This window comes from Cavia porcellus, unplaced genomic scaffold (assembly GCF_034190915.1).
Source record: "Cavia porcellus strain 051 isolate PalLab524CR breed Dunkin Hartley unplaced genomic scaffold, mCavPor4.1 scaffold_11, whole genome shotgun sequence".
Classification (NCBI taxonomy): Eukaryota; Metazoa; Chordata; class Mammalia; order Rodentia; family Caviidae; genus Cavia; species Cavia porcellus.
Window position 1 is genome coordinate 47,461,395 of NW_026947494.1, and position 27,504 is coordinate 47,488,898.

Here is a 27,504-nt window from a genome sequence, read left to right on the forward strand (position 1 = left end):
TTCTGTGTAGCTTGTATTTTGCAGAGTAGGTACCTGGGAAATGACTGTAGAATGTATGGATGGTAACTGAATATTCTGGTGTGGCACAGTTAAGCACGCGAGGGTCCCGTGCATCTGTTTAGAAAACACTGCTTTATCTTATAGGCCATATATATTACTCTGGGAAATGTTTCATGTAGCAAGGTCAGGTAACATAAATTGGCTTCATTTGGTTACAAACCTGAACAAAGACTTATGATGTTACCTCATTTCAACAATTTTCATTACTTACGGAAAAGTGTGTAGACTACAATTTAATACTAAGAATTTTTTTATTATTTGTAAAAGACCAGGTCATAAATAGGCAGAATCAACCCATGCTTTTATTTTCATTGCATATAAAAATTTCATATGAAGGTATTGATTGATGTACAGTACTATCCCCATGGGCTGTAAGAGAGGCTAAGAAACCACTAAAAGAAACATTTGTAATGCTCACACACAATTTACTGCTCTGAAACATATCCAAAGAAAATTTAAAAACAACTAAAATCAGTAAGGATGTATTTTGTAGTTATAGTGTCCCCTTTGTACTATTTAAAACAAAAGTAATCAAATACCTTTGGGCCAGGGCTGCTAAAATCTACAGTTTGTGTCAAAAAATAAAACAAAATAAAGGAGGTTCATTTTTCCTAGAAAAACAATCTCCTTTCACCGGTAAGTCACATGTTCAAAGGGCTGGGCAGCCAGCAGCAACAGATTTCCATACTGTCCACCAGGAATTATAACTTCCAGGAGCCACTGTGCAAAGTTAAAAATTCTAAATAGATACAAACTTTGCACAAACTGGAGAGTAATGAATCCTTTATGCTCTGTGAAATGGCATCCTACACAACATGGTATTTAAAAGAAATTTGATTTCAGTCCAAATTCTAGGGTTCAAATAACGACCTTTTCTACAGTATATTACCTAACCTAACAGGATGACTAATCAAGATGTGACCTATAGGCACCAATTTCAAAACAAGTTTTTCACCTACAAGTTCATTTTCCTATAAAAGAGAAAAAAAAAAAAAAAAAAAAAGACTTTCTATACTCACTGGACAAGAATATATTTCCCCAGTAATATCTGAAAGTAGAAACAATCTAAGGTTGCCGGAAGTGGCTCCTGACCCACAGCTGGCTAATAAATCCTCACACATCCTGTGCTGCTCAGTGGCAAGGAGTACGTTATGAGTTTGTATCTCAGAAGGGCTAGAGAATCTCGCAGAGATTGTCTGTGGTTTTGTCAAATCCAACTATTGCCAGAAATTTAATTGAGAGCTTGGATATATACTGCCCAGCCCTAGCTCTATCTTTATTTTGAAATGCAGCAAAAAAGAAAATATTGGTTTAAGTTAAGGCACAGCCCTGGGACCAAAGACCTGCAGCTATGTTATTTAAATTTATATATCTTTATGTATTTTATAGTTTTCTCGACTCTTTTCATAAACAAGCTCTAAGGTGACGAGACTATATTACAGGAGAAAAGAAAAATGTACAAGGAGTATGTATACACACCATTCATTCTCTCACCAAGAGTTTCCAAATATGTCAACACCATCCCATCATGAGACGATGTTTTAATAAGAACTGATAATTTACAATTAACATTACAGTATGTACATTGCAATAAATACATGGTTGTAAACAGACAAACAAGACTGTTATTACAGGTAAGGTCATTTGGTGAGAAAAAATGCATGGCACAAAAAATAAATAATGCATTCAAAAATTATAAAGCTTTCTGTAAAATCCATTTCATTCAAGTTTTTTTCTTTGCTTGTTGCAATTTGTTCTATCTACATTATCTTCTTGTGAATTTTAACTGATGCAAAAGAAAACTAAAACAGCATTATTGTGTTCAGTAACTTGCAAGCTGAAATGTACTAGTATTATACAAACTTAAACATTTCTTCCCCATGCAGTACTCAATATTGCATTTTCTTATGGCATTTTAGGAAATGCAAAGCCACTTGTGTAAGGATAATCTTTTTAAAGCAGTGTGCATTTCTGAAGCACATTTTGGTGAGAGAACGTGGGGGAGGGAGAAAGGGGGGCAAGAGAGAAGGGAGAGGGTAAAGAGATTGCCAAGTGCATCAGTCCCTAATTCTTGGATATTATGTCTTTTCTGCAATTTGATTGTCCATCGGCAAGTATCTTTACAACCTGGTACCATTAAAAACCAACAAATTGGAAAGTCTCTTTTAGTGCAGTTACAAACCCTTTCATATCAAGATCTGTTTATGACATATTGCTGCTGATGAGAGTTCCAGGCACTCTGTGGGGGAAATACCATGTGTAGGCATGGGAAGGAATGAGAATAATTTGGAAAGAGAAACCCTCAACCCTTTGTTTTTTTTTCTTCTAGACTTCCCTCAGGAACAGATACAATTAAAACAAATTCCCAAATGTTCTCGGGAAATCATTTGGTCAAACACAGGTTTCTACTTTACCCTTTTGGGTTTCTACAGGGGAAAAAGGGGGCAGCAATCCAACTCAGTAATTGGCTAATTCCCATTCTGCTCTATGTAAAAGAAAAAAATCAGAATTTTTCTATCAAAGATGCTAAGCATCAGCTGGATCTTAAAATAGAATTATGTTCAGCTTCAGTCATTTCCTTGACTGATGACTTAGTTATCTGGCCCCAAAATGCTCTTGAGAAATTCAAATTACAAATTTCTTCAGGGTTGCAATTTTTCTTAAATGTTTTATTTACCTTCAACATAGGTGGATATCCCTTCTGTCCTAACTCACTTATTAGCTATTAATGCAAAAAAGGATTATGTAGGTTCCAAATTATTCACACAGGAGGTAAACTCTTTATTTCCACGTCAGTTATTAATAAAGTCCACGTTAAACAGCCCATGGTATCAACTGCCAACAGCAGATAGACACTGGTAACTTATCTCTAAAACTGCAATACAGTTTTTAATGCTAAAACCGATGGGGAGTTTTTACTGATTGCTAATTTTTTATTTAGGCAGAGTACTTTTACTAATCCAGTATTGTAGACGTTACCAACCAACTGATGCTGGTGGGCACATCAACTGCTCCACCCTGTGCGCTAGAAGAAATAGTTCCCTCCTCCAACACATGCTGCGGGTCAGTCAGTGAGAAAGCAGTTCCTACAAGCTGCACGTCTCTCTGCTAAGAAAGAGTAGCTGCTAACTTAAAAGTTTGTGTTGGGGATATTCTCCATACAGCCTCCCATCCATGGTGAAATAATAGAAGGAAATCATACTGGTGTTTGATATTCTTAAACGTTACCTGGTTAGCTGTTAACTTTTGTTAACGTTTGTTTGTAACCCCACAGTAAACCCCAGTGATGATGGTCAACCTCGGGTAGAAACAAATCCTGCCCCTAATTTTATTACCACTCCTTTTCATCAATTAGAATGGCAGAGATAGATGTATCTGGTAAGACCTTGTCTAGCAAACATGAACAGAGATTCAAGCACACATTAAAGTAGCACAAGAGAAAAACATTTTTCATATTCTGACTGTAAAAAACAAAAATGAACATGAAATGTGTGTGTTACTACAAGGACATGCACTTGTGAAATGCAATAGACAGTAAAAAGTCATCAGAAGACACTAAGTAGGAAAATATCTAAAAAAGACTGACTGTTTTAACTACAGGGTATTTATATAATCTTCCATTTGCTTCGGGTAACACCCACTGATATTTCTGTGAGGCTTAAGACACTGGACATAACGCACATTAAGGTATTACAGAACAAATATTCACTTTGCACACCATGAAGAAAAATGTCGGTGGAGAGCAATTCTGCTTATTGGAAAAGGGTGAAATAAAAAAGCAAAGTAAATAAAGACTTATAAAAAGGCTTTCCAGCAACATAAAGTTGTTATTCTGTTTTAAAATATGGAAGTTATTGGTATATAAAACAATGAACCACTACAAATCAGTTAATTGCTATGAACTATAAGGTGCAAGTAAAATTCGTAAATTAGATTTATCCAGTGTAGCACAGATTTGTACTGAAAACTTGCAAGTTATTTCTTAGAAAAAAATAACCAGTGGCAGATGAAATTCTGAACATAGTTTTTTTTAAATATAATACCTCAATACATTTAATAAAAGTAAGCTCTACAAAAAATCTTGTACATATCATACAAAATGTAGAGGTGAGTGCAGCTCACTGAACTACACTATTCAGTCATGTATCAGGAAGACTGGAAATTAGAAAATTATGCAATTTCTGTGGCTCCTGTCTCTTCTGGGAACAGATTCATGCTGCATTCCGTTCCTGACATGTTTGCTGCTTTATCCACTAAGTTCACGTCTTCCATGTAACGCCGTCTTTCTCCAGAAAATATTGCAAGCAAGTAACTCTGAATCCAAAACACTTTTGGGCTGCCTGATGAGCCACGCTCCCTTGGAAATATTTTGGAGTGGATTTTATCTGCTTTGTCAGCTTGACCAAGCTGAAATAATGTTAAAATGCTGTTCATGAAGATGTCCCTCTTACTCTGATGACATGGAGGTGAAGAAACTGGAGACGGTATTCCTGAGCGCCAGACTGAGTAGTCAAGGTCAGTTTTGTTCAACAAACGTCCTGGCAGATGATAGTGAGGTGTGACCATGGTTGTGGCATGTGACATGCACTTTGGAAACAATTTTTCTACTTTAAAAAAAAAAGTGAGTCTGCAATGTTACGTGTCAGGAGAACAGTCGTCTATGACACAAACTTCAGGCTGACTTTCCTCTTCCCCCACTGCCTCCTCTTCCACTTGTTCATCAAGCGGAATTTCAGTGGACTCGGAGTCTTGAGTACACAGAGTTTTAGAGTCACTGCAGCTTGTGTCTTCCTCCACCTGACTCCCACTGTCCTTTTCGGTATCTGACTCACCATCTTCCTCTAAAGTTAGTTCAAACTGGAATTTCTCAGTCTGGCCCTGCTGGCCCTCCTCTTGCTCATCAGGTGCAGGAGAGGGGCTCTGAGGGATTGTGCTCTGGTACCATTCACGATTGTCCTCCAAAGTGTCCAAAATGTCTTGGGCGTCAGGATGTACAAGGTCTGCCCATGTCTCCCAGAGAGGATGAACAATATAGTCTATGAAGCCCACCTAGGTTAAAAAAAAAATCAGTCTGAATAGTCCAACAGCACCAGCACAATGGGAAAGGGTAACTAGGTCCTAGTCCACATATAAATTACTAAACAGAACTACTAACCTTAGTTGGGCAAAATAATCACTACTCCAGGCAACAGATCACATTCACGTGTTGTTACCCACTGGGGAAAGTTAGCTTCTGGAACTGATTTCAAGAGTATATTTACATGGTACACGGTAGGGTATTTACAGCCTGGACCATATTTTAGAAGAGTTGATGAATGTAGTATGACAGAGATGAAAATTTTTGGATTCTAAACACTAAGGTAAAAGTGGCCTTATTAAAATGAAGTAATTTTGCTAATGAAACACTGTCAGATGTGAGTACTGTATAAATAAATGCTACAGCTGTAGCTCTGATCTCTTCCAAAGCTGTATGGACTCAGTCATGCGTTACCTGTGATTTTTCCACGGATGCATTGTGCTTGTCACACATGGGACTTATCTCCATGCCACGCTCCCTCTCCCGGTCACCCTGGCGGAAGAACTCCTCCATGATCCGGTCTGTCCACTGGCGGTACAGCTGGAGAGGCTTTGTTGGGTTGCTCAGATCTGCACAATGCACCATATTCTGCAGGACCTAAAATAGATAGAGGCATTCTCTATTCAGCACCTGCTCTTTTTTTTAAGCTAGAAATTCACATTGGATGACTGTGATACTTAAAAATACATGTAGTGTAAGATTTATTCCAAGTAGCTCAACCATGATGTGTCTCTGTGTGGTTCACACTTGTATTAATAGTTCCAAATTATGCCACTTCTACTGCATCTAAGTATCATAAGAGAAACTGTGCATGTACATGGTAGATTACATTCAGAGCTACTTTAAATGGCTGGTTTTCTTTCCTGGGGTATTTTTTAAAAATGTGTATGCAAATGAAAAGACCAACAACGTTTTAACTTGTTAATTTATAGCAATAAGAACGTGGGTAAAAATCTTGCTTACAGTTACTAAAAGTGTAACATGGGAGAAAGAAAATACCTTATTAAAGTTGAACACACACACAGGACAAGAATACAATAAGGATTTACCTGGATCCTATCAGAATAGTTATCAAGAAGGAGAACCCCAGAACTTGTCACTTTCTTGGTTTCGACCATAGTTTTCAAATCAGCTAGTAGATTCATGTGTTTCGACATATCTGTTGCAAGTACCTTAAAAGGCAAAGAATATTTTATTAAATAAAGCCCAGAGGAAAAAAGTCAGAATTGCACATGGTAATTAAGGACTGGAAGAAACTACTATGACACCCAATGACAGATGGAAATTAATCCTCCTCAGGCAGTCTTTTCCCACCAAGTTTTCTGGAAGCTCAGAAAAGCTTCTGGAAGCTCAAATTCCAGGAGCATAAGGCATTGACCACCACTTTCACCGTGAGAAAAGGGCTGAGATCTGTGTGGCTAGGTTGAGGTTTACTTCACTCTTTGAAAAGTGGCTGTTGGACTCTAATGAACTGACTCACGGATGTTCACAAATCACTTCAACCATGTTTGGTTGCCTGTATTATGTACAGGCAACCATGTTTGGCTGCCTGTATTATGTACAAAGCTTAAGGGAATTTTTGAATAACCAGGGGTTTGTCTTAAAGTCACTGTGAAGTCATGAACTGGTGGAAAAACTCATCTGAACTGCAGCTCATGTCCTGTGCTCTCTGCTTATTCATCTTTCTCTACCTCCCGCCTGTCAAAAGGAGCTTGAAGTAAAACTTCAATCATGGTACTTCAATCCAAACTGCTGAAGTAGAAAACTAATTCGGGAACACTAGTGCAGGGGCAGCTTCTAGAACTGAAAGGGCAATAATAGGTTTGAAAACGTACTTCCTTTTATTTGAGATTCATCTCATTTTTATATTTTCTTGAAGCAACTTACACCATGGTAACTTTTTCCCCTTTGTCTTGCATTATAGTTACTTACAATGTCAATGACCATTTTCCTTAAAGACTGTCTTTGCTTTTTGGTCAAATTCTGGAAAATATCACAGTTTTCTTCCTGAAGCAATTTAAAGCCCACAGCCAAGTGATGGTTCTCTAAGACAGAGGAGTCATTGTACATCAAGGCAAGTTCAGAGTCTGAAAGAAAATGACAGGAGATCACTAAACCACTCAATCAGAAGTACATTTTGTTCTTTAACGTGTATGATACTTTTGGTTTGGGACCAACTTACCTTAACCTTCTCTAACATCTTTACCATTATACAACAATATCTGAGAAACAATGTATTGGGTAATGTAAGAGCAGAAAGAGCATTGGAATCTTGGGAGCACTAGAATTCACTCCTGACATGCAGCAGGTCATGTTACCCTGTGGGCCTCCACTGCTTTTGAGGTGAAAGACAAACCACATGGGTTTTACACTCTTAAGATCTGCTATTAATTCAGTAGACTATGGCATTGTTCCTAACATCTGCAGAAGGTAAGGCTTCTGTCCTGATAACTCTAGATTACCTACTCTGCAATTTATGTAACACAAGGATCACAGGATGCAGAATTTCTAAGCTTTATTCATTTTCTTCCATTTCCTCACCTAAGTATCCTGGCAGTTCATCACACACAAGCAAATTTCACTTTCTACCTGTTTGCTCATGAATTTGCATAGAGATGCTGTACCAGCTGTTACACCCGCAGGTGGAGCCTGCACCATTCTCTCATACTGCCCTGGACCTACATGTCGGGCAGAAAGCGATCTTGCCTTATCGCTAGTCCTATCATTAGCAGATCCAGATTTAGAAAGTAGTCATTAAAAACGAAACTTTCATGCTTTACTGTTTCCACATGTCACTGGAAAGGCTAAAAGCACACACGCTTGGTCCTCTGACTAACTCACAAACATAGACTTGGAGAAGTGCCCAACGTCACTCACTTCTTTGAAGGAGCTCAGGAGTGGCTCAGGACCCGTATCTACTGAGAAAGCCTATGATTTTATTAGAACTATACCAATAAAAATTGGTACATCTAAATTTTGGCTCCTATCCTTTAGAAGCAGGAATGCTTAAAGGAGCAGGTAATTTTGATTTGTTTATAAAGTCTTACTTTTAAATTGTCTATAAAATATAAAGGCTTCAAGGATGGATAAAATATGTTAACAATAAAAAATCTGAAACTATGTAGGATCTTACATGTATTTTCATAGAAGAATCGTATTAAATACACCTATAATAAAAGGAAGGCATGTTTTCTAACTGGGAAAATAATGCTGAATTCATCTACTAGTGTCTTTTAAAGAAGTAAATACGTTTGCAGATAAAGGTATCCTCAGGACAACTAGAGGCCCTAACTGTATGATGTGCCCCGTAAAGATAGATACCAGAAATAACAGTTACTGAGCCTGAAAAAGAGCAGGCTGAGAGCTGCTGCTGCAAGCAGGTGGAGGCCTGCAGTGGGGGAAGGTGCACAGGGAGGCCCACAAAATGTGAAGATGTCCAAGGGTGCCGCTAAGCCTGCTTGGAAAGTGGCTCTCTCTTCAGAAAGAGTCCAGATTGACCAGAAAGACAAAAAAAAAAAAAAAAAAAAAAAAAGTGATTCCTTGCTGAACTGTTGGTTTCTACAATCTCTTTAGTCTCTCTGTCACAAAAATGTGTGAAGGGGTATTAGTTGGGTTTTTAAAGGAACAAATGTTAGCGTTTAAAAACTTGAATCTCAGGGTAGTCATTTAATATTCTACTTATCTTTAAGATTAAAGATATATAGTCACACTTCTTAAAAGAGATAGTCATATTATGTAGCTTCTCAGTCAATTTCCACAAAGGATGCTAATCTAAAACTTCAAACAGGAGTTCTTGAAAGTTTATGAACAAATCGCACTTTGGTTCAATGTTCATTTCAGCAAAGGAGGGTGGAGATGCTTGCTTATACACTGTTTGTGCTGAAACCCTTTCATCTTTAAGTACACGTCACCGAAGCCTTCTCTTATTATCACAAAACAATTGCATACTTGCTCCTGTGAGTTAAATATTTACTTATCACCTTTTCCCTTATCAGTCCTAACTCTGTACCAATCTCTTAAAAGTTCTTCCCCAAATCTCCTCAGCTTATTTGAAGACTTAGGTTAATCTTGACTGTCAACTTGATTGAACTGAAAAGCCACTAACAAGCATAATTTGGAGTATGTCTGGGAAGGTGCTTCCAGAGATGACTGGCAGGTGAACAGTAAACTGAGGCAGGAGGGCCTCCTCTGAGTGTGCACAGCAACAACCAACAGGCTGCTGGCTGAGATAGGACACACTAAAGGCGGCTTTTTCTCTCTGGTCCCTGGATGCTAAGAGGTGGGCAGCTTTCCTCAGCCATGTACTTCTGCCAGGATGCTTCCAAGAATCAAGAGGGAAAATGGAATGAAGCACATGTTCTCAGCTGTGTGGTGGAACCTGCCCACTCTCCACATCCAACATTAACTGAGAAGGAAAGAGCACATGAATAAAGTCGGTCTTCTTGCCAGCATCAGTAGTATTACATTGGGCATAATTTACTTTATTCTTACTCTTGATTCCTGGATCCATGAATCCTTGCTATAGGAAAAACAGCAGCCGGCACTGAACATTAACTGAGAGCATATGTGATCTGAAAAACTCTACCTCAGCCTAGCAAGGTACAAACACCTAGCTGGTGCTATAATGAAGGTTTCAGGTGGCCATTCCACCATTCTTTCAGGCCAGCTGCTTTAGGACTGTGGGGACCACAGATCAGTGAAACCCATGATCATGGACTTATGCCTGTACTTCTTTGGTTATGAAGTGAATTTTCAGGCTAGAAGCAATGCAGTATGGGATACCAAGTCAGCACATGAGGTATTCTCTTAATCCAAGGATGCTAGTTTTGGCAGAAACCTTGTCTGCATGGAAGGAAAGTCTGTTTTCAGAGAAAGCACCTATTCTCCTAAGGATAAAATGTTGCCTTTTCCATTATGGAAATCGTCCCAATGTAATAAGCTTGCCACCAGGTAGCTGATCCATGACTCCAGGTAATGGTGCAACATGGGGGCTCAATGCTGGTCTCTGCTGCTGGCAAACTGTGCACTCGCAAGAGGCCATGGCTAAGTCAGCCCTGCACAGAAGTCTGTATTTGCTCAGCCCATGTGTGACCTCTATCCCTGCCACCATGGCCACTTTGTTGATGAGTCCATTAGACAGTGACAGTGATGGCTAGGGAAAGAGGCTATTTGATATCTATAGAATAGATCATCCATCCCAGCCACAGGATTATCAAAGCTCTTCTCTGCTGAGGCCACCCGTGGGTGAACATTCACATGATACACAAATATGTCCCCTTCTTTTTTTCCCATTCAGAGACATTCATCCACATACCTCTTGTCTAAGCATGTTTGTACCAAGTCACTGAGCATCCAGCCAAACCACTGGCTATGATCCATGACTACTGTATAATCATATATCTGGACCTGCTTTCTTCTAAGCAAAGTGTATTGCCCACAGTTTTTCCCACTAAGGTTTCTCCTCTTAACTGGCCTTTAAGGGATATCAGAGAAGGTCAACATTGCTGCAGTTGTCCACATGTGGGTAGTAACTGTATATTGTACAGGACCATCTATCGACCAAGCCTTCTCAATATTGGTTTTAAAGAATTGTAAGACTACAAGTGCATGTAGGAGTAAGAAAACAGTAGAGTAAGAGACGGAACCACAAACATTTGGGCCACTTCCTGAAAATTACTTGAGCCTTCAGTCTGCTTGGGGACTATCCTGTATATATCACTACCATGTGACGTTAGAGTGTTAACATGAAAGATCACCTTTGTGACTTGGTAGCTAAGAGTTCACAATGGGCAGCCTATGTCATATGGGTGGACCACAGTCAAACACTCAGTGTGGTCTACTAAGCTGTCTCAAAAGGAAAGTAGTTATCTTGAGATGATGGCAGGCATTTCTCTAAACTGAATGTGTGTGCCCTGATTCACCTCTGAGGCATCCCTAATGGCTCCCAACACTGAGCAAGACTGGATCTGCAGAATCAAAGCGCTCCAGCAGCAGAGCGGCCTGGCCCTGTTGCAGAGTTGCTTTCTATTATTTTGGGATCCATTCAAAATTAACAGTTTTTCAGGTCACTTGGCAAATGGGGCAGAGTAACATACTTGAATGTGGAAGATGTCCCTAAAACCCAGGCCTGCTAGTAATTGTGCCTCTTTTTTGCTTTGTAGAAGAGAACAAATACAACAATTTAAGCTTTCACTTTAGAAGAAATAATATCACACACCACTGGGATCTTAGAATTTTGCTAAGGTAGGAAAGCTTCTGATTTTTAGCTGGATTTTCCTTGCTACTCTATTCTCTAAGCTTGAACAATAGATACTCTACAAAATAGGAGTTCACTTTGCATTGCAATTCAGCCAATTCCAGGTTGAAGTTCTACCTTTGATTTTCAGGAATTTTAGCTCTACTGAGAAATCACTCTTTCTGACACACCTAGAAATACTTTGGCCACTTATGCTGTGCTTCATCTGGAAATTCCAGTTCCTGACCTCATTCTTTTATTTCCTTTTTGGTCCAGTGACATTAGACATGACCAAGCAATGTCATTAGATTCCTGAGTTTTCTAAAAATATTGAAGGTTTCATGTACAGGCTCAGTTATATTTTTGCATCTCATAACTCGTTAAGAATACAATGGATATTTTGTGTGTCTCTTAAAAAAGTTCACACTATGGACTACAAGTGTTTTCTCTTCTCTACTGAAACTAATAGTATCTTCAGATCTACAGAGATTACGAAGCTAATCCTGAAAACTGCAGAACAAGTTTAGAAACTCATCTTAGAATTCTGTTACTTTATAACCAGTCTCAAAACTAAAGTCTGTATTAGTCACAATACTAATACAGTAGTCATAAGACATAGATATATATTCACATATATTTATTTCAGGAATTGGCTAAGGTGATTATGGAAGCCAAAAAATTATAGGACTTGTAGTCCAGAACACAGAGAACCATGAAAACCAGAAAACATAAACACATTTTTATGTATAGTATGCCTTTCTCTTGTACTTTTGCCAGGTCTGGGTTTTTTAATCAGGCTTTTTGGTTTTATTTTTCAGTAATATTTTGGAAGTATCACATTACTCTCCCATATTTTAGAAGTAGCCTTTAGTGACAACCCTTCTAAAACGAAGTTATTTTAATGTATATAAATTATAACCCAGTCTACAAGAGTACCAGGCTGAAGGCCTGAGAAAGAGAATGGGAGGGAGTGGGAGAGGAGAAGGTTAATGATGTTTAAGTCTCAGTTCAAGTCTGAAGGCACATGAGTCAACAGTGTTTGTGTCTGAGAGCAGCAGTCGGATGTCCCTGCTCAAACTGAGACAGCAGGACTATCTACTCTCGAGTACTCAGTGGCCTGAATGTCAGCCCCTCACACGAGATCCTGCTCAGTCTGCTTCAAGTGCCAGTCTCTTCTCAAAACTTTCTCATGCACTAGCCCAGAATCATGTTTTACCAGCTCTCAGGGAAGTTACCAGCCCAGTCAAGCTGATATATAAAATTAACTCTCATAGGCTCTTAAGAGCGTTAGCTCTTGGAGATGCGCTTTCTCTTGAGTATCAGTCCAGTACTTCACACACAAGGGCAAGCAGTAGGTACCTGGCAAATTCTTACTGATTAGATCACAATTTATGTACAAGAAAATAACTATTTAGACTATTATAGGTTACTTTCAAATAATAAGAAAGTAACTTCAGAAATATTCCTGCAAAATAAACTCAATTTTTTACCAACAAATTTATAATTGTTCTTAAAAGTTTAATTAAAAAAAAACCAGAGCTAGCAAGAGTATGAGGAAAGGGCACACTGCTGGTAAAAATGTGTAAGCTTTCTGGAGGACTAAATAAACAGCATCTATATACCAATACCTAAAATTAAAAAAATTAAGATTTATCATACAAGTTGAAAATAACACACACAAAAAAACAACTTTAGTATCCACTAATAGGACTAAAGCTAATTGAACTAAACTATGCAAGCTAGGCTACTGAGCAAACAACAAGACAGGAAAATCCCTACATTTGAGTTTCTACATCTCTCCAATTTGTCCCTGTGCCTGTGTATAATACCTCGAGAGAAGTATAAATGGTGCTCAGTGAGAACAACACCTTCCAGGGAAGAATTTTGGATGATTTTTACTATCTTCTTTACTTTTCATATTGTTTCTATTTTAGAAGAAATACTTTTATAAAAGCTTAACTATTAAAACATTTTAAGCTTTTCTTCTATAAAAAGGCAGGTATTCTATGCTAAGAGAAACATAGGGTCAAATCACAAATTGACCATCCCATAGCATGTAAATAAAAGTATATTCTATATAATCTCCGCTTATCTGCTCAATAAAACACACTTTTAGGAATTAAATCCATATGCATTATATCAGCTTTGTGATATTGTAAAATCAGTGTTTGAGATGAAATGATCATGAGTTTAGTATGGCTTTGAAGTCAGCATACTCTCTCCTCTTTCGTTCTTAACTGTAAAGTAAGAACCACCGGCATGAACTGTGGTGAGGGTTATGTGACATTATTAACATAATAGAAATGTGGGTTCCTGATAACATACACAGTTTCTTCTGCAAACTGTCACTGGATAGAGACACAGTGGCAACTGACTATAAATATACTTGTAGTGGCTCTCAATCTAAGAGGGGAAAACAGGAGGGAAAAGGGGAACATACTGGCAAAGGAACAGCCTGTTTAAACGACATGGCACGGGGGTAAAAAATGATTGGGTCTTTATGTAATGGTAAGAATTTCCACAGGGTGGGGTGGAGCCAATAGCAAGGGTAAAAAGTACACTCTTACTATGCTTTGGCTTGCTAGGCTTCCATAAGCAGAATGAGTTATCTTCCCAGTGAGGCAGGTTACTAGAAAAATGACATCTCTGGCCACTGTCTTTGTGTTTCTAATCATTTCTCAAATGTCTCTTTTACCCACATCAGTACCTCTCAATTTTTTTTAAGTTTTTATTGGTGCATAGTTGCAGTACATATATTCCTTGTGGGGAGTTAGTGCACGTATGTAACACTTCTTATTTCTCTTTATATTCCTCTGCCCTCCCCTCAATGCCTGTCCCTCCATATTTAGTATCTCTCAAATTTTAGAGGCTATTAAATTTATCTGTGGACTAGGGCTGTGTTACTTTAAATGACAGGCTCCATAGCTGCCCTAATGCTCACCGGCATCCTCTAGGGGATAACCTAAGTCAAACTGCCCCTGGAGGATTCACAAGAAAAAAATAAAATCAGTCCTTATTATCCTTTAAAAATGTATTACATTACTTAAAAACAATGGCCTTTATTATTAGTTATTTCCATTTTTTTCTATTCTTACATTTAGTGCTGTAATAAAGGAACATATAGTACAATGATGATGAACCTTTTAGAGATTTCAAAGGTAACAAATAGCTAGCTGTGTCATGCGTGCCATGGATTCCCTACTACTGGTACTGTATAATAACAGAATGCAAAGAAAATATACCAATCTGAATACTCAGTGTTTTTTTTTTTTATACTCAGTGTTTCTGATTAAAACAAAAACAATGTCTTTCTTAATATCAAACTTAAAACATTTTTATGTATCTGTTAAAAATATGTAATATTAACATACTAAAAAAATGCATAACCATCAAAATACTAAATCAGGCCAGGGGTAGAAAGTTCCAGCATACATTGTATAACACTGTACTGTATGACCTGCCTGCTATTCTTAGGAAACAGCCAACACCAGACACAATGCAAACTCAGGAAGTGGCATCCAATGTGTATTAATACTTATGTGTTTTGATAATCCTGAAAGTGCCCATTATGAGTTTTCTAAGGTGGATGAAACATGAAATACCTTGTCCAACCCGCATAAACAAGTTTCTAAACCACACTTTTAAAATGCACTCAACTAACCACACATCTCAGGAAACACTTGACTTTTCCAAGCCTTTTCTATATGAGTAAGTCTCTAAATTTTGCTGTTATAGCAGAGTATGAAAGCTAATGAAAGACATAAAAATAGATTTAAACAGTCCTAGATATCTGAGTTAAATCTCTCAAAGCAAGATTATATTTAAATTATCTCTTTAAATCTGGCTATGGCAAAGTATGAAGTATATGGTAAATAAACATCTATTACTGTGTAGCTGGACTGCTTTAGTGCACAAGAAAAATTTACACAAATTCAAACAGTGAAAAAAATCTAGTCTTAATATGAAAAAAATTTTTAATAACTGCATTTTTCACATATAAAATAATAATCTACCATAATGGGAAAGGATTAGCTCATAGTACACTTGTCACCCCTCTGTCACCTTCAAGTACCAGATAATTTCTGTGACTCTAAAGCACTTTATAAAGGTTGAGGTCAAGCATTACCTACACATTCTCTACAGAAATTTGCTGTATGTCACAGACAACCATCTTGAAGTATCCATCATTGCTTACATTTCCAAATTAATTTTATGGTGAGAGGGCACCAGTTGGAAAAAAAATCAAATGACTAAAACATTAAATTAAAAGAGAAGTCTTGATAATTGACAAATTTTAAAAGGAGAAAAAGATGAGCAACAGCTTCTGAAGGGAATTAAATGATGATCTACACAAGGTAAGAAAATGTTTGTTCACTCCCATAGTGTTTGTTCATTTAAAACTTTACAGGCAGTATACTCAAATCGTTGTACATATTCGCACTTTTGATTATTCCTGTCTAGGAACAGCAATGCACTGTTTTTACAGAAGTGTTCTCATACATGTTTTTTAAACATCATATGCCTTAAAGGAACTAATGGTAATTTTCAGAGACAGATTACATTGAAAGATACCACTAAAACATTTATACATCTTTAAAGAACATAACTCGGGAAGGACCACAGTTTATAAAGACTTTCAGCCACTCACAAATGTAGATAGAAAAAAACTGTCTTATAAAAACAGATGAATTTTGCTTACTTGTATTGATCAGAAATTGATTTGACACACCAGGATGATCTACATCGTGTATTGCACTGGCAAAAATTGCTGCAAGAATCTCCAAATCTGTAAACACAGCCTGGAAAAAAGAATAATAAATTAGTGTTCTATAATGGAAAAATATAAACAATTGAGAAATAACTTTTTAAAACTCAGATAAAAAATAAATTCTTACAATATACCATGATGTATTAAAGGCTTACAGAATGAGATCTACCAACTTTTTAAGTATAACTTTTAAAAATAATTTAAGAAACAAAATATTTTACAAGTATTTTATGTTTAATAATAATCTGAGGATGTACATAAAATTAAGACAAGAGTTATTATTTTCTTCCATCTAAACCAGAGATGCTCAGGCTCAGCACTACTGACACTTCTGTGCCAAGTAACACTTTCTTGCAAACTGTCCTGTACATTTTAGGATTGTTAACAGAATTTCTGGCCTCTACCCACACAATGCTAGTAGCACGTATAACCAAAAACATGATCATTGTGACAGCGAAAAAATGTCTCCAGACATTGTCAAATGTCTCTGCTAAATGGTGGAATTAAAAAAGGAAGTGGCTAACCATTCACCCATGTGACACTTTATCACAATTTTATAATGAAAACAAATCCAAACTATACAGAAAAAAATCTATTCCCTCAAACGATTATGGAAATCAAATTGTTTTAGTAAACACTGGAACAACTTTCAATTTGGAGACATTAAAGTATTCCCTTCTATTATGGTTTGTGTCCTGATGTCCCCTGAAAGCCTTATGCAGTCATGGGTATGTTTCAAAGGCTGCTGAATCTATAGTATGTGATGCTGGGATTAAGAATGTGTGATTAGTAAATCACTCCGCTGACTGGGTTGGCATAGTTTTGACTAGGATTAAGGGAGTGAGTGTGCTACACCTGCCCTACCAACACCTGCCCTACCAGGGGCAGCCAACAGAGTACAAGGGATAGACAGAGTCTTGTCTCCTCTCCCTTGTTATTTTTGCTGTTTGTGCTGCCATGAACTTTTACCCCTCTGCCAGTTCCCTTGTCCTTGAGCCAGCCAATTAGGGACTGAAACCTCTACAAACTGTGACCTAAACAAACCTTTCCTCCCTTAACTTTGGGTGTCAGGTATTTCATCTCAGGAACAAGAAAAGAAACTAAGACATTTTCTAGTAAATTTTACAGGAAATGATGTATTCCTTACACTTAATGGTCAGATTAATATCAAATTCTTTGAAATGAAAATATAGAATTCACCAGACTATTTCAAGAAAACAAACCGACCAATAGTCTAAAAGCTGGACATGCTTTATGAAATGTCCACTGGATCATTTTGAAAAAGCACTATTACAGACAAATCCCTAAATCCCTGACCAGCTTTCACAGGTAAAATTCATCATTCAACTGTTTATTAACATTTTTTCCTCTATTAATCAATATACTTCCCATGAAGCCAACTGTTGTTCTCATTGCAAACTCTTCAGTTCACAAAGGTTTAAGAGACCTTTATGAATCGCAAATTAGTATTCTTGAAATTCTAGATAAGAAATTCACCTCCAAAGCAGGTGTGGACAATAGCACATGAGTAGACTGAACAACGTCAGCAGCGTGGATGTTGTTGTGATACGCCACATCAGCATGGTAATGGTCTTCCAGAGTCATAAGATATGTAATTAAAGTGTCTACTGGAATTTTAAAAGTTTTTAATAAATCCCGCTCCTGAAAGAAAAGAAATCCTATTAACATGTTTGTCTTTATAAAAACAAACAAAAAGAGGTTCTACAAACAAACAACAAATCACATATCAGTGTTCTCTAAAGATAATCCAGAAATGGAAATAGTACTTTTACATGTCTCCTGAGGGAAATGAAAACATTTTGGAAGCTCCAGATCCCGAAAATGAGGTAAAACAATATATGAGAGCTGCCATTTTAGATGCTGAGGATGCTGTATCAAAGCTGGTGGAGTCAGGAATGAACTGTGGACTTTGAAGGTTCCTGTGTGCCTGGTCAAGCAGGTGCTGCAGAGGAGCACCGTGGGCCAGTCCATGTCACATCAGTGGAACTTTAACACTTGCATGAGGGGCATAGCTTCCTACTCCACCTGAAGGCATCAGCCACAATCTCAAATTCTCATTTAAATCCTCTCCGAGCTGCGGTACAGCTCCACAAGAATGCCACATGGATATGGAAAACACAGCACAATGCCAAAAAACAGACTGAAAAAATTACAGTCCGAGATTATCTCTTCTATTATCTATGCAAGTCAGGGTCATGGAGATGATTTTTAAACTACTGTTTTAGTAGATTGCTTTGGAACAAAGATAAAAAAATTCCACCTTTCTGTATCTTTATTTGCCCCTTGATAAAGGAGCAAATAAGAACTTAAAAAGTATACAAATAAGCAAAGAAGGGTGAGTATTAAGGAAGACAAAATATACACACAATCCACAATCTAGACAGCAAGTCCTGAATTTAACATGGCAGAAGTCAATTCCATTACCTGAAAAATGGTGTGCATGATAACAGTCAGAGGCCGGTTACCAGATAGCTCTGCTATTCTGAAAACATGAAGACCCCATTTGTTCACATCTTCTAGTTCCTAAGGTTGAAGGAAGATACCGAAAATTAAGAGTGGGGCACAACACAGCATTTAAAATTACTGGCTTCAACGCAAAAATGGTTATTAAATTATTTCAAATAAGGATTTTAAATGTAATACATGTAGCATTAAGTAAGATAAACTTTAGGTAAATTCACTTAAATATACTAAAAACTGAACATTAGTACTTGATGGTTTGGACGACACATCAGGGTCACATACTTTGAATATCAATTTACAGGACTTCTCTAGTGAATAAAATTTACACACAGAAACTATATTGTTCTAAGATCCAGAAGAGGTAGTAGACTTCTAAGATCAAACAACAATAAAGTTGCAAAGGAGAAAGAAGAAAGATACCAATACCAACCCCCCTATTAACTCTATACATTACTAAAACTTAAATAATTTGCAGAGCTTTATAAAGTATGTTTCCATCTTCAAAAAAAGAAAGCCACATACAGTAATGAATTTTCCACTTATGTAAAAGGCATCATTTTGTACATATAGTAGATGCTCTTTGAAATCATCTTACCTTGGCCAGGACATCTTCTTGTTCTGTTTTAACCCCAAACCTTGGGATACTTGAATTAGTCAGACTAGAGCTATGCATCAACTTCTTGACTCCACTGATCTGAGACATTGGTCTTTTCTTTTTCTCTTTTTCCTTCTGAGTTGGAGAAGGAATTTCCACTTCATGTTGCTTATCTTAAGAAATTTGGAAAATGGTCTACATTTATTATGAATTCTACTTGTTTTTACCATCATAATGAGTAAATCAAACAGGTTTAAATGCTCACTATGTATTTTAGGAAATGTTTCAAAGTAATACATTTCCCTGTAGAGTATTTACAATTTGATGTAGATTTATTTTGAGAACTTCAAAACATCAAGTTAAGCAAATAGCAAACAAAAAACACAAATCACTAAGTCACTAATATAAAATGTGCCCAATGGGTTACCTTCTGATAGAACGTACTAACAAAAAATTTGCAAGACCTATGACAACAGGTTTGCAGAAAGCAGAACACATCATTACTGCCACTGTTTACCAACTGTATTTGTTTGAAATCTACTTAGTGTCTTGTAAATTGCTCTTGCCACAACAAAGGACTTCAGTTTCTACATGGACTTTAACCTGGTAAAACTTCATACACAAAAATGTAATCAAGATAGAGATGTACGAACCTAGCAGCTAACTAAAATAGGTCACATTGTAGGGACAGAAACAGCGTTTCTGAATGATTTATTTCTGTTGCTTTTTATTTCTATACTATAGCGACATGAGGCCTGTGATGTGACTAAGCTTTATGGGACCACAGAACATCCCTTATTATTCAATAAGTGAGTTTTCACATATACCACTTACTTTTTTACTTACAGTAAAAGACATAAGATATCTCAGTATATTCATCCACCACTGAAGGCAGTGAGCAATCTTAATTCATCTGTGTACCTGATATATGTTCAATAAATCACTATGTAATCACATACTAATTAGTTGTTAAGGGAAATTGTGGTTTGAAGTAAATCCAAACAAAGAAGATATTCAAATTACTGACTCACATTGATTGCATTTTATTTTTGCAAATGAGACAGCGGGGCTGTCCCTAGACACTGTATTCTTAAGTATTACCAGTAAACTTTTCTCCAGCAGTTGTGCTGTCTTTGCCCACCATAGTTAGGCTTAGTGTCCAACAGACTTTCCAGTCATCAAGTGCAGAGACCATTTCTCATTTACCATCAAATATACAGCACTCAGCTATTGTGGCATTTGAAAAGAATCTATTAATCTATATCTATATAAAAATACATTTTACAGTTTATTACTAAAAAGAAAAAAAAACTGGCTGGAGACACAGCTCAGAGGAAAAGTACCTGCTTAACATTTATGAGACTGTGGTCTTAGTATCTAGCATCACTAAATGAATAGGTAATGAAAATACACTGTCATCTCATACTGTTAAGTTTTAGAGGTATACAGTCTGAAATTATTCACATAAAGAATAAAAACAAATGGAATGTAAAAATCTATCTGGTTTCCAAATAAGCTACCATTCCAGTTTGCCTCCAAAAACAAGAAAATAATTTTAAAGAAAATTCAAAATTCTGTGTTCTTCTTACCTAAGAATGTATTTGAAATATACTCTGATACTTGATTTCCAGACCGACTCATTTCAGAGAGATGAGTGAGCTCCCGATTAAGCATCCTTTTAAACTGAAAAACAAAAAAGCAAAATGAACTAACAGAAGAGGAAATGTTAAGCATACTTTGAAGCACTGGAAGATACACTGACAATTTTGAGCAGTAATATCCAACAGAACTTTTCAGGCCATGGTGGTAAAACACCATAATCTCTGCTGTCCATGACAACAGCCACTATGTACACATACATATTAAAATACGGCTAATGAAAATGAGAAAATGAATTTTGAATTTCATTGAATTTTAGTCATCTTTAATTTGAATAGTCACAAGTATCTTGTGGCTACCAAAAACAGCACAGACTTTGACATCGACATTAATGGTAAAAAGAATTTAAAAATTAAGAGGTATTATTAGCATTTACAGAAGAAAACTGCAACTTATAAACACAAAAGTACTACTACAAAATCAACATGGTACAGTGTTACCACTTTGTAATTACCAGAACTTAATGTATAGTACTGGTCAAAGGTTACAATCTAGTCTCTTACCCAGGGGAAAAAGGAAAGATTTATCTGAATGCTTTTTCAGGATTAGGAAGAAATATACTATTTGAGTAAATTCTGTATAATATTTCCTTTAAAAGTTGTCTTTTTCAATTAAGAAGTATAACATTTAATGGGTTTCAGAATCCAGAGAATTTGCCAATCCATTTCTCAAGCCACAACACAGAAATCAAGTTTACTTTCCAAATTCCCGTTACTTCACAATTTATTTTTCTAAGGCCACACTGCCTATTTTATCCAAAGATGCACAAGAATTCAATCTACCACACCAGCATATGACATTCCCATATTGAAAAATTCTCCCAGGTTTTATATTTCCTTATCAGCTGCTTCCTAATGTCTTCCTTTAATTCTCAAATAGCCCAACTAAGAAACCTTTTAGTAGTGTTCTTAACTCACAGGAACAATTTTTCAGTATATTAAATGTTATTACTTAACCATAAAATTCAAACACATTTTAGTCCAATCTTTACTAGCCTTGAAATATTTAAGTTTCACTATAAATTCTCATTTAAGTCTGGAAGAGAAAGGTGAGTGTATTTAGAATTTTCAAAAATACAAAGATGCCAAATTCAAAAGCAGTTTAACAAATCTCTTCCAAAGTCAATCTTATAGACCATCTAAATTAGGCATACAAATTTAACTATAATCACGAAACAATAAAGGTAACAACAACAAAACCCAAACAACTGTCTGTTGGATTTAATGAATGCATATTAGCATCCACTTGCAGTCAAAAATGAAGAACTGGCACCTATGAATACACGTTCTAGTTTTTCTTTACAGTTCTAGGGATCTTACTCTCAAATCCAGGAATATGTGTTTGATTTTCTTTGTTTATAGATTTCATAACCTGTTAATTATAAAACGCACGCATACGACAGAAAATCTAGAAGATTGCATGAAAAAGAAGCCATGTAAATCTCTGCTGTTCAAAGATAACCATAGATATTTTGGTTGTATTTTTTTTTTCTTTTTCTACCTTTGTACATATACTGACATCATGTGATATGTACCAACATGAGTTTCTGCTTCTTTTTAACATTATATACTACTATTTACTGGAAAAATGTGAAATTTAATGGTTAAAAATATTCATAAAGACATGTACAACAGTGTTGAAATATTTTCTGTCCATCTTCGCAAGTTACATTTTCTTCGCTTATTTACCAGTTAGATGAAAGTTTCTTGTATTTAACCTGGGACATAATAGGTGCTCAATACTATTTGAGCTCTCTCTCCTAGTCCCCTTTCTAACATTCAATTCTTGGCTTCTGGACCTTTTTATACTGATGGCTGATTTGTATCACTACAAGACACAGATGAAGGACAAAGCATTGGGGCAGCATTCATCAGAAAAATGTGGCTGTATTTCATAACCATTATATCATGTGTAATCTCTCACAGGTAAGAAAATGCTTGCCTTAGAGATGCCTTACAATTTATCCCTGGAAAAAAATCTATTCATTAGACAAAACACATTCAAAGAAGAGTGTGTGTTAACTATTTTAAACACCTCTTCAATAAAGTGCCTCTTTGACCTTTAGTTTGGTAAAGAAAAACATCTGGTAAGAAAAACATGTTTTATGCCCAAGAAGAAAGATTCTTCATGTTACCTATAGATGTGCTATGCAAATAATTGGATTTTTTTTCTGGATGACAATAAAGAACGAAGTACAGTTTTTTGAGCAGTTTGCCTATATTTCATCAAAATAGATAGCAAAGACCAAAAAATGGTAATCAATGGTAGTAAATCTATTATGAGGACTGAGTAAATAACAGACTACATATTTCACTATTTCTGCATCACGTATATCATTCCTACACAACTATCCTGTTCTCCATTCAAAACTCAAAAATATGGTTAGAGAAATCCTTGATAACACACGTCTTCCTATCAAGGCTTGCACAATGCTTCAAGGAAGTCAAGATTTAATTGTAACATAAATGTAAGAGATAATATTTAAAATAACTTACTCTTCCCAACAGAAGAAGGTTGCAGGATTTCCCAAAGACAATTTTCCAAGTGTCAATTAAGTTATAACATACAGGTACTTTCTAAAATGAACTAAAAACGTTTACCTTATGGCATTGATATAAAACTTTCAATCTAGGAAAGCCAAATTAATAACCAAAACAATGATATGATGCCTTGTCAACTGCTACTTTATTTTATGAATTGATTTTGGAAAATATTGTCTGATGTACTAAAAAACTATATCCTAAACCTTTTTTAAGTGTCTGTGGAATTTCTCAGATTTTGAGAAAAGTATGTAACATTCATTAAGATAACTACAAAAATTACCATGGGTGGGGATGAAAAGGGTAATTCAAAAGCTAATACAATCTCCCTGGAACACCATTATACAGTGTTTCTGCATTAATAGATTTAAAAGAGATAAAATATAGACTTGCTTTTCCATAAAAACTCATAGAATGCAGAATAATTTTATTTAGCACTTTTTCAAAAGTGACCACTAAATATTTTCTGCTTATGAAATTCTCATAGGTTTTGGCCTAACTGGATTGGAAACAATATATGATATCATGGTTGGGACTAGGAAAAAAAGAGGAGACTTGTACATGAATGCTTTCAAAACCTTTGTTCTCTATGCAAGAAAATATGTATAGCATTTAAGGCATAAAGTGAAAATGCAGTTGAATCTGAATGCCGCATTTTGGAACTGCAGTTCTTTAATTTATGTTCTGTACTTCAGACTGCTGAAGAAGCAGAATATATTAATAAAATTCTCTGAAAAGCAATCCTTTGTAATTTTGCATCATGTCAGTGTGTATTACATATCCTCCTAGTATATATTTAAAGAGGAGGCATAGATCAAAAGGTTAAAAAAGCTTATTGATTTTCTCCAGAATTCTCTGCTAAAAATCATTTAATATGTTATATTGCAATGTACTATAAGTCTGATAGGTATTGATATTAAAAGCTATTGAAATGAATACTGCATTGGTTTCATAAAAATCCTTTAAAATGTAGGTCAAACACATCTGTGTCAGCCCTTCCTCAAAGTTTTTACAGGTGTAAGTATCAAAACTTACACAAAACTGTCAAGCAAAAATTTTCCTCAAAGGGATAAATACTAAAATTTTACATTTAGAGCCTTGGAGGAGTTGTTCATAATCAAGACATAAACACAAAGCCCTACAAAAATGCATCAAATATGAGTTGGCTAAAAGCTAAACAGATAGTTCAGGAGGCATTATAGGTGCTTCTTATATACCTTAGGGTTAAAAATATTTGGTCATGAAATTATTAGAATTCAAATAAGAAAAATCACATATTTAAAAACATTTTAAAAATCTAACCAATCATAAACTTAAAAGGAGATGAAAAAACATGACTTGGACAACCATACTTTGAAATACATATTTCAATTTTCTTCAAATTAAAACACAATAGTAAAGGTAAAATTTGCCTTCAAAATGAAACAAAAGAAATTTCAGTCTGAGAGTCATCAAAGTAATGGAAAAAAAATGAATCTTTAAAAATATGTTGTGATTGGCTCATATGTCCAAAGCTAAATCTCACTTTCTAAAGTGATGCCTCATTTGACTGAAGGTTTTTCTACCTCAGGCTTTCACCATGGAAACAGATGGCGATGCTAGCCTTATCCCAGGGAGGGCAAAAACTGCCAAGCCTGGGCACAATCTTATCAAATGCAGTGAATTAATTTCTTTCTTGAAATTAGTAAAACATTACCATATAAATTTTCAGTTTTACAAGCAGGTAATCGAGTTTTTAACAAAATATTGGTTAAATCATCAAGTAATATTAGTTTTTAATTCCATCTATAGCTCTTTAATGGTGAAAAAAGATTCTTCATCAGGTTATAGTAGAGATGTTTAGATAAAGCCACAAATTAACTATATAATGCTACATCCTGGCCAGAATCAACCAGTCAGAAGAAGCTATTTAGTCCAGTAATTTATTTGCAATGAATGTAATTACCTTGAAGTTTAAAAACACAACCCAGAATTATGCCATATGACAAACAGAAGCACTGCTACATATCAAAATGCTATTTCAACATGCAAACTATATCTGATTAAAAACTTAAACACTAAAAAATACATATTTCCTAATTCATGTCTAAGGGAAGAATATAAAATGTTTAGAAAGCTTAGATACCATTCTAATTTGCTAAAACCATCAGTTACATAATCAGTAATCACGAGTTTTCAAAGGCACAATAAATCTTACCTTTATGTAGCCCCACGATACTGACAATAAATAGTTTGCTTCAGGCATTTTTGATTGATTTATGTGTTATGTCGGTAAGTTCTAAAATGTATATCTTCAAAACACTGATACTTCAACAATCTCCACAAGCCATGTTACATATGAGAGTTTAGAGATATCTGATAATTAAGTGTATGTAAGAATATCTCCCATTAAGTCCCATCCAGCCGTCTTCCCATTGAACACATGCCATTTGTAAAACTCCAGAACAGAACAAAATTCAAGGACTACTCTGAATAAGGAACATCCGTATAATAAAGGAACAGTTACAGATCTAAGGGTCTGCATCTTTCTCTCCCCAAGCTCCAGGGCTTAATGAATAATGTATGTCAAGATGCTCAGCTGCAAGAAAGACTAGTTCTGTCAAAAGCTACCAAATAAGGAACTGCGGGGAAGCAGTCCCCAGTGACAAGAACCCCTCCCAATGAACTTCAACTATGTACCAATCACATTCCATCCCTGCTCTGCGAGAGCAGGGGGCATGGATTTAGCGGAGCAGGTGGCTTTGTGATTGGCTGGCAAGGACAAGCCTCTGGAAGCTTTCTTCCTCATCCAAGAACACCATTTGACAATGGTCTCCCTGCAGCTCTGAGACTGAACTGTGAACACATGAATGAGGCTTCCCCACCCCAGACAGGGATAATGACCACTATACTATTCAAAACCCACTCTTAAATAAGAATGCCAGTCCTTGTGAAGCTATTTAATATTCTCTGACTTCTCTCTCCTTCTACATAAAAGTGGTTCTGAAAATGGCAATCATGCATTTTGGTTGCTTCCCTCTTTAAATTCAAAACAAGTGGTTTCCTAAGTGACACAGCTATAACTATGGTCTTTTCTCTGTCCACCATAAAAGCACAGTGATTATAAAACAGGACCAACATTCAGAATACAGATGGAAATGATGCATTCCTTTACCTGTGTGCCTTCATTGCATCAGGTGATTTTGTTTTTGCTATGTATGGCTAAGCTCTAAAACTTTCAACATGGACATAATTTCAAAATGTGGACATAATTTATAAAAATCTGACTGGTTAGAAAATGAATCTGAAAATTTATATGCTGTATATGGATAAGGAATGGGGATTTTTGTGCAGATTTGAGAAACTGTAATTTGATCGAAAAAAACCATTTTTATGGCTATTTACAAATTTGAATGGTTTTTAGGAATACAGAATTGAGCTTGAGAATAACTGCACCTTTAAGGAGAAGGTCTAATCAGAAATCTAAATTTTCTTCTGTTTGGTTTTGGGTTTTATTACTCTGTAACATTTATTTTAATATTCTCTACTTTACTAAGGAGAAATCTAATTTGTATCCTACTTTAATGTAACATTTTGCCTATTCAGCCTCATCTCCAACTCATAGCTTTCTTACTCTGTGCTTCTGTACCTTGCTGATGAGTATTTCAGATGGTTCCTTCCACTTAAGTATTTCTGAACGAGGACCATCTAGTTTACTCTGGGCTTATCATCAACTTCCATAGAACACAGTGTATCCCACTTATCTGCAGTTTTGCTTTCTGCAGTTTTGTTTACACTCAGGCAGCTGTGGTCTGAAAATATTAAACAAAAAATTGTAGAAATAAACATAAATTTCAAATAACTTTGATTATAATATACTGTTGTAATTCTATAATAGGTTTTGGCATCTTATTATACCCTATTTATATAAATTAAACTTTAACAAAGTTATATAAGTATAGGAAAAAATATACCATATGTAGAGCTCAGTACTATCCGCTGTTTTAGGTGGTCAGTGGGGACTCTGAAATATATCCCCAGTGAATGCAGGAGATCACTGTCTTCTCTGCCTCTTTCAGTTGCCATTAGTCCTTTGCTGAAGTTTTC

At 36.0% G+C, this 27,504-nt stretch overlaps 1 protein-coding gene across 23 annotated transcripts in view; it reads right to left on the bottom strand.

Moving 5' to 3' along the window:
• Positions 1-340: 340 nt before the first annotated feature.
• The window catches only part of Pde4d (3',5'-cyclic-AMP phosphodiesterase 4D), a 1,361,839-nt gene continuing 1,334,675 nt past the window's right edge, over positions 341-27,504 (bottom strand). For 22 of the 23 annotated variants that reach the window (XM_063258692.1, XM_063258681.1, XM_063258684.1 and 19 more), the window contains 9 exons: positions 20,809-20,902; positions 19,220-19,392; positions 18,586-18,684; positions 17,638-17,802; positions 16,072-16,171; positions 7,070-7,224; positions 6,187-6,309; positions 5,552-5,734; positions 341-5,109 (listed from right to left, as the gene is read on the bottom strand). In XM_063258692.1, the coding sequence (XP_063114762.1) occupies positions 4,696-5,109; positions 5,552-5,734; positions 6,187-6,309; positions 7,070-7,224; positions 16,072-16,171; positions 17,638-17,802; positions 18,586-18,684; positions 19,220-19,392; positions 20,809-20,902 (1,506 nt within the window). In that variant the 3' untranslated portion in view covers positions 341-4,695. Of the gene's footprint in view, positions 5,110-5,551; positions 5,735-6,186; positions 6,310-7,069; positions 7,225-16,071; positions 16,172-17,637; positions 17,803-18,585; positions 18,685-19,219; positions 19,393-20,808; positions 20,903-25,615; positions 27,250-27,504 lie in introns of those variants that run through there. The other variant, XM_005003771.4, reaches the window with a different exon arrangement.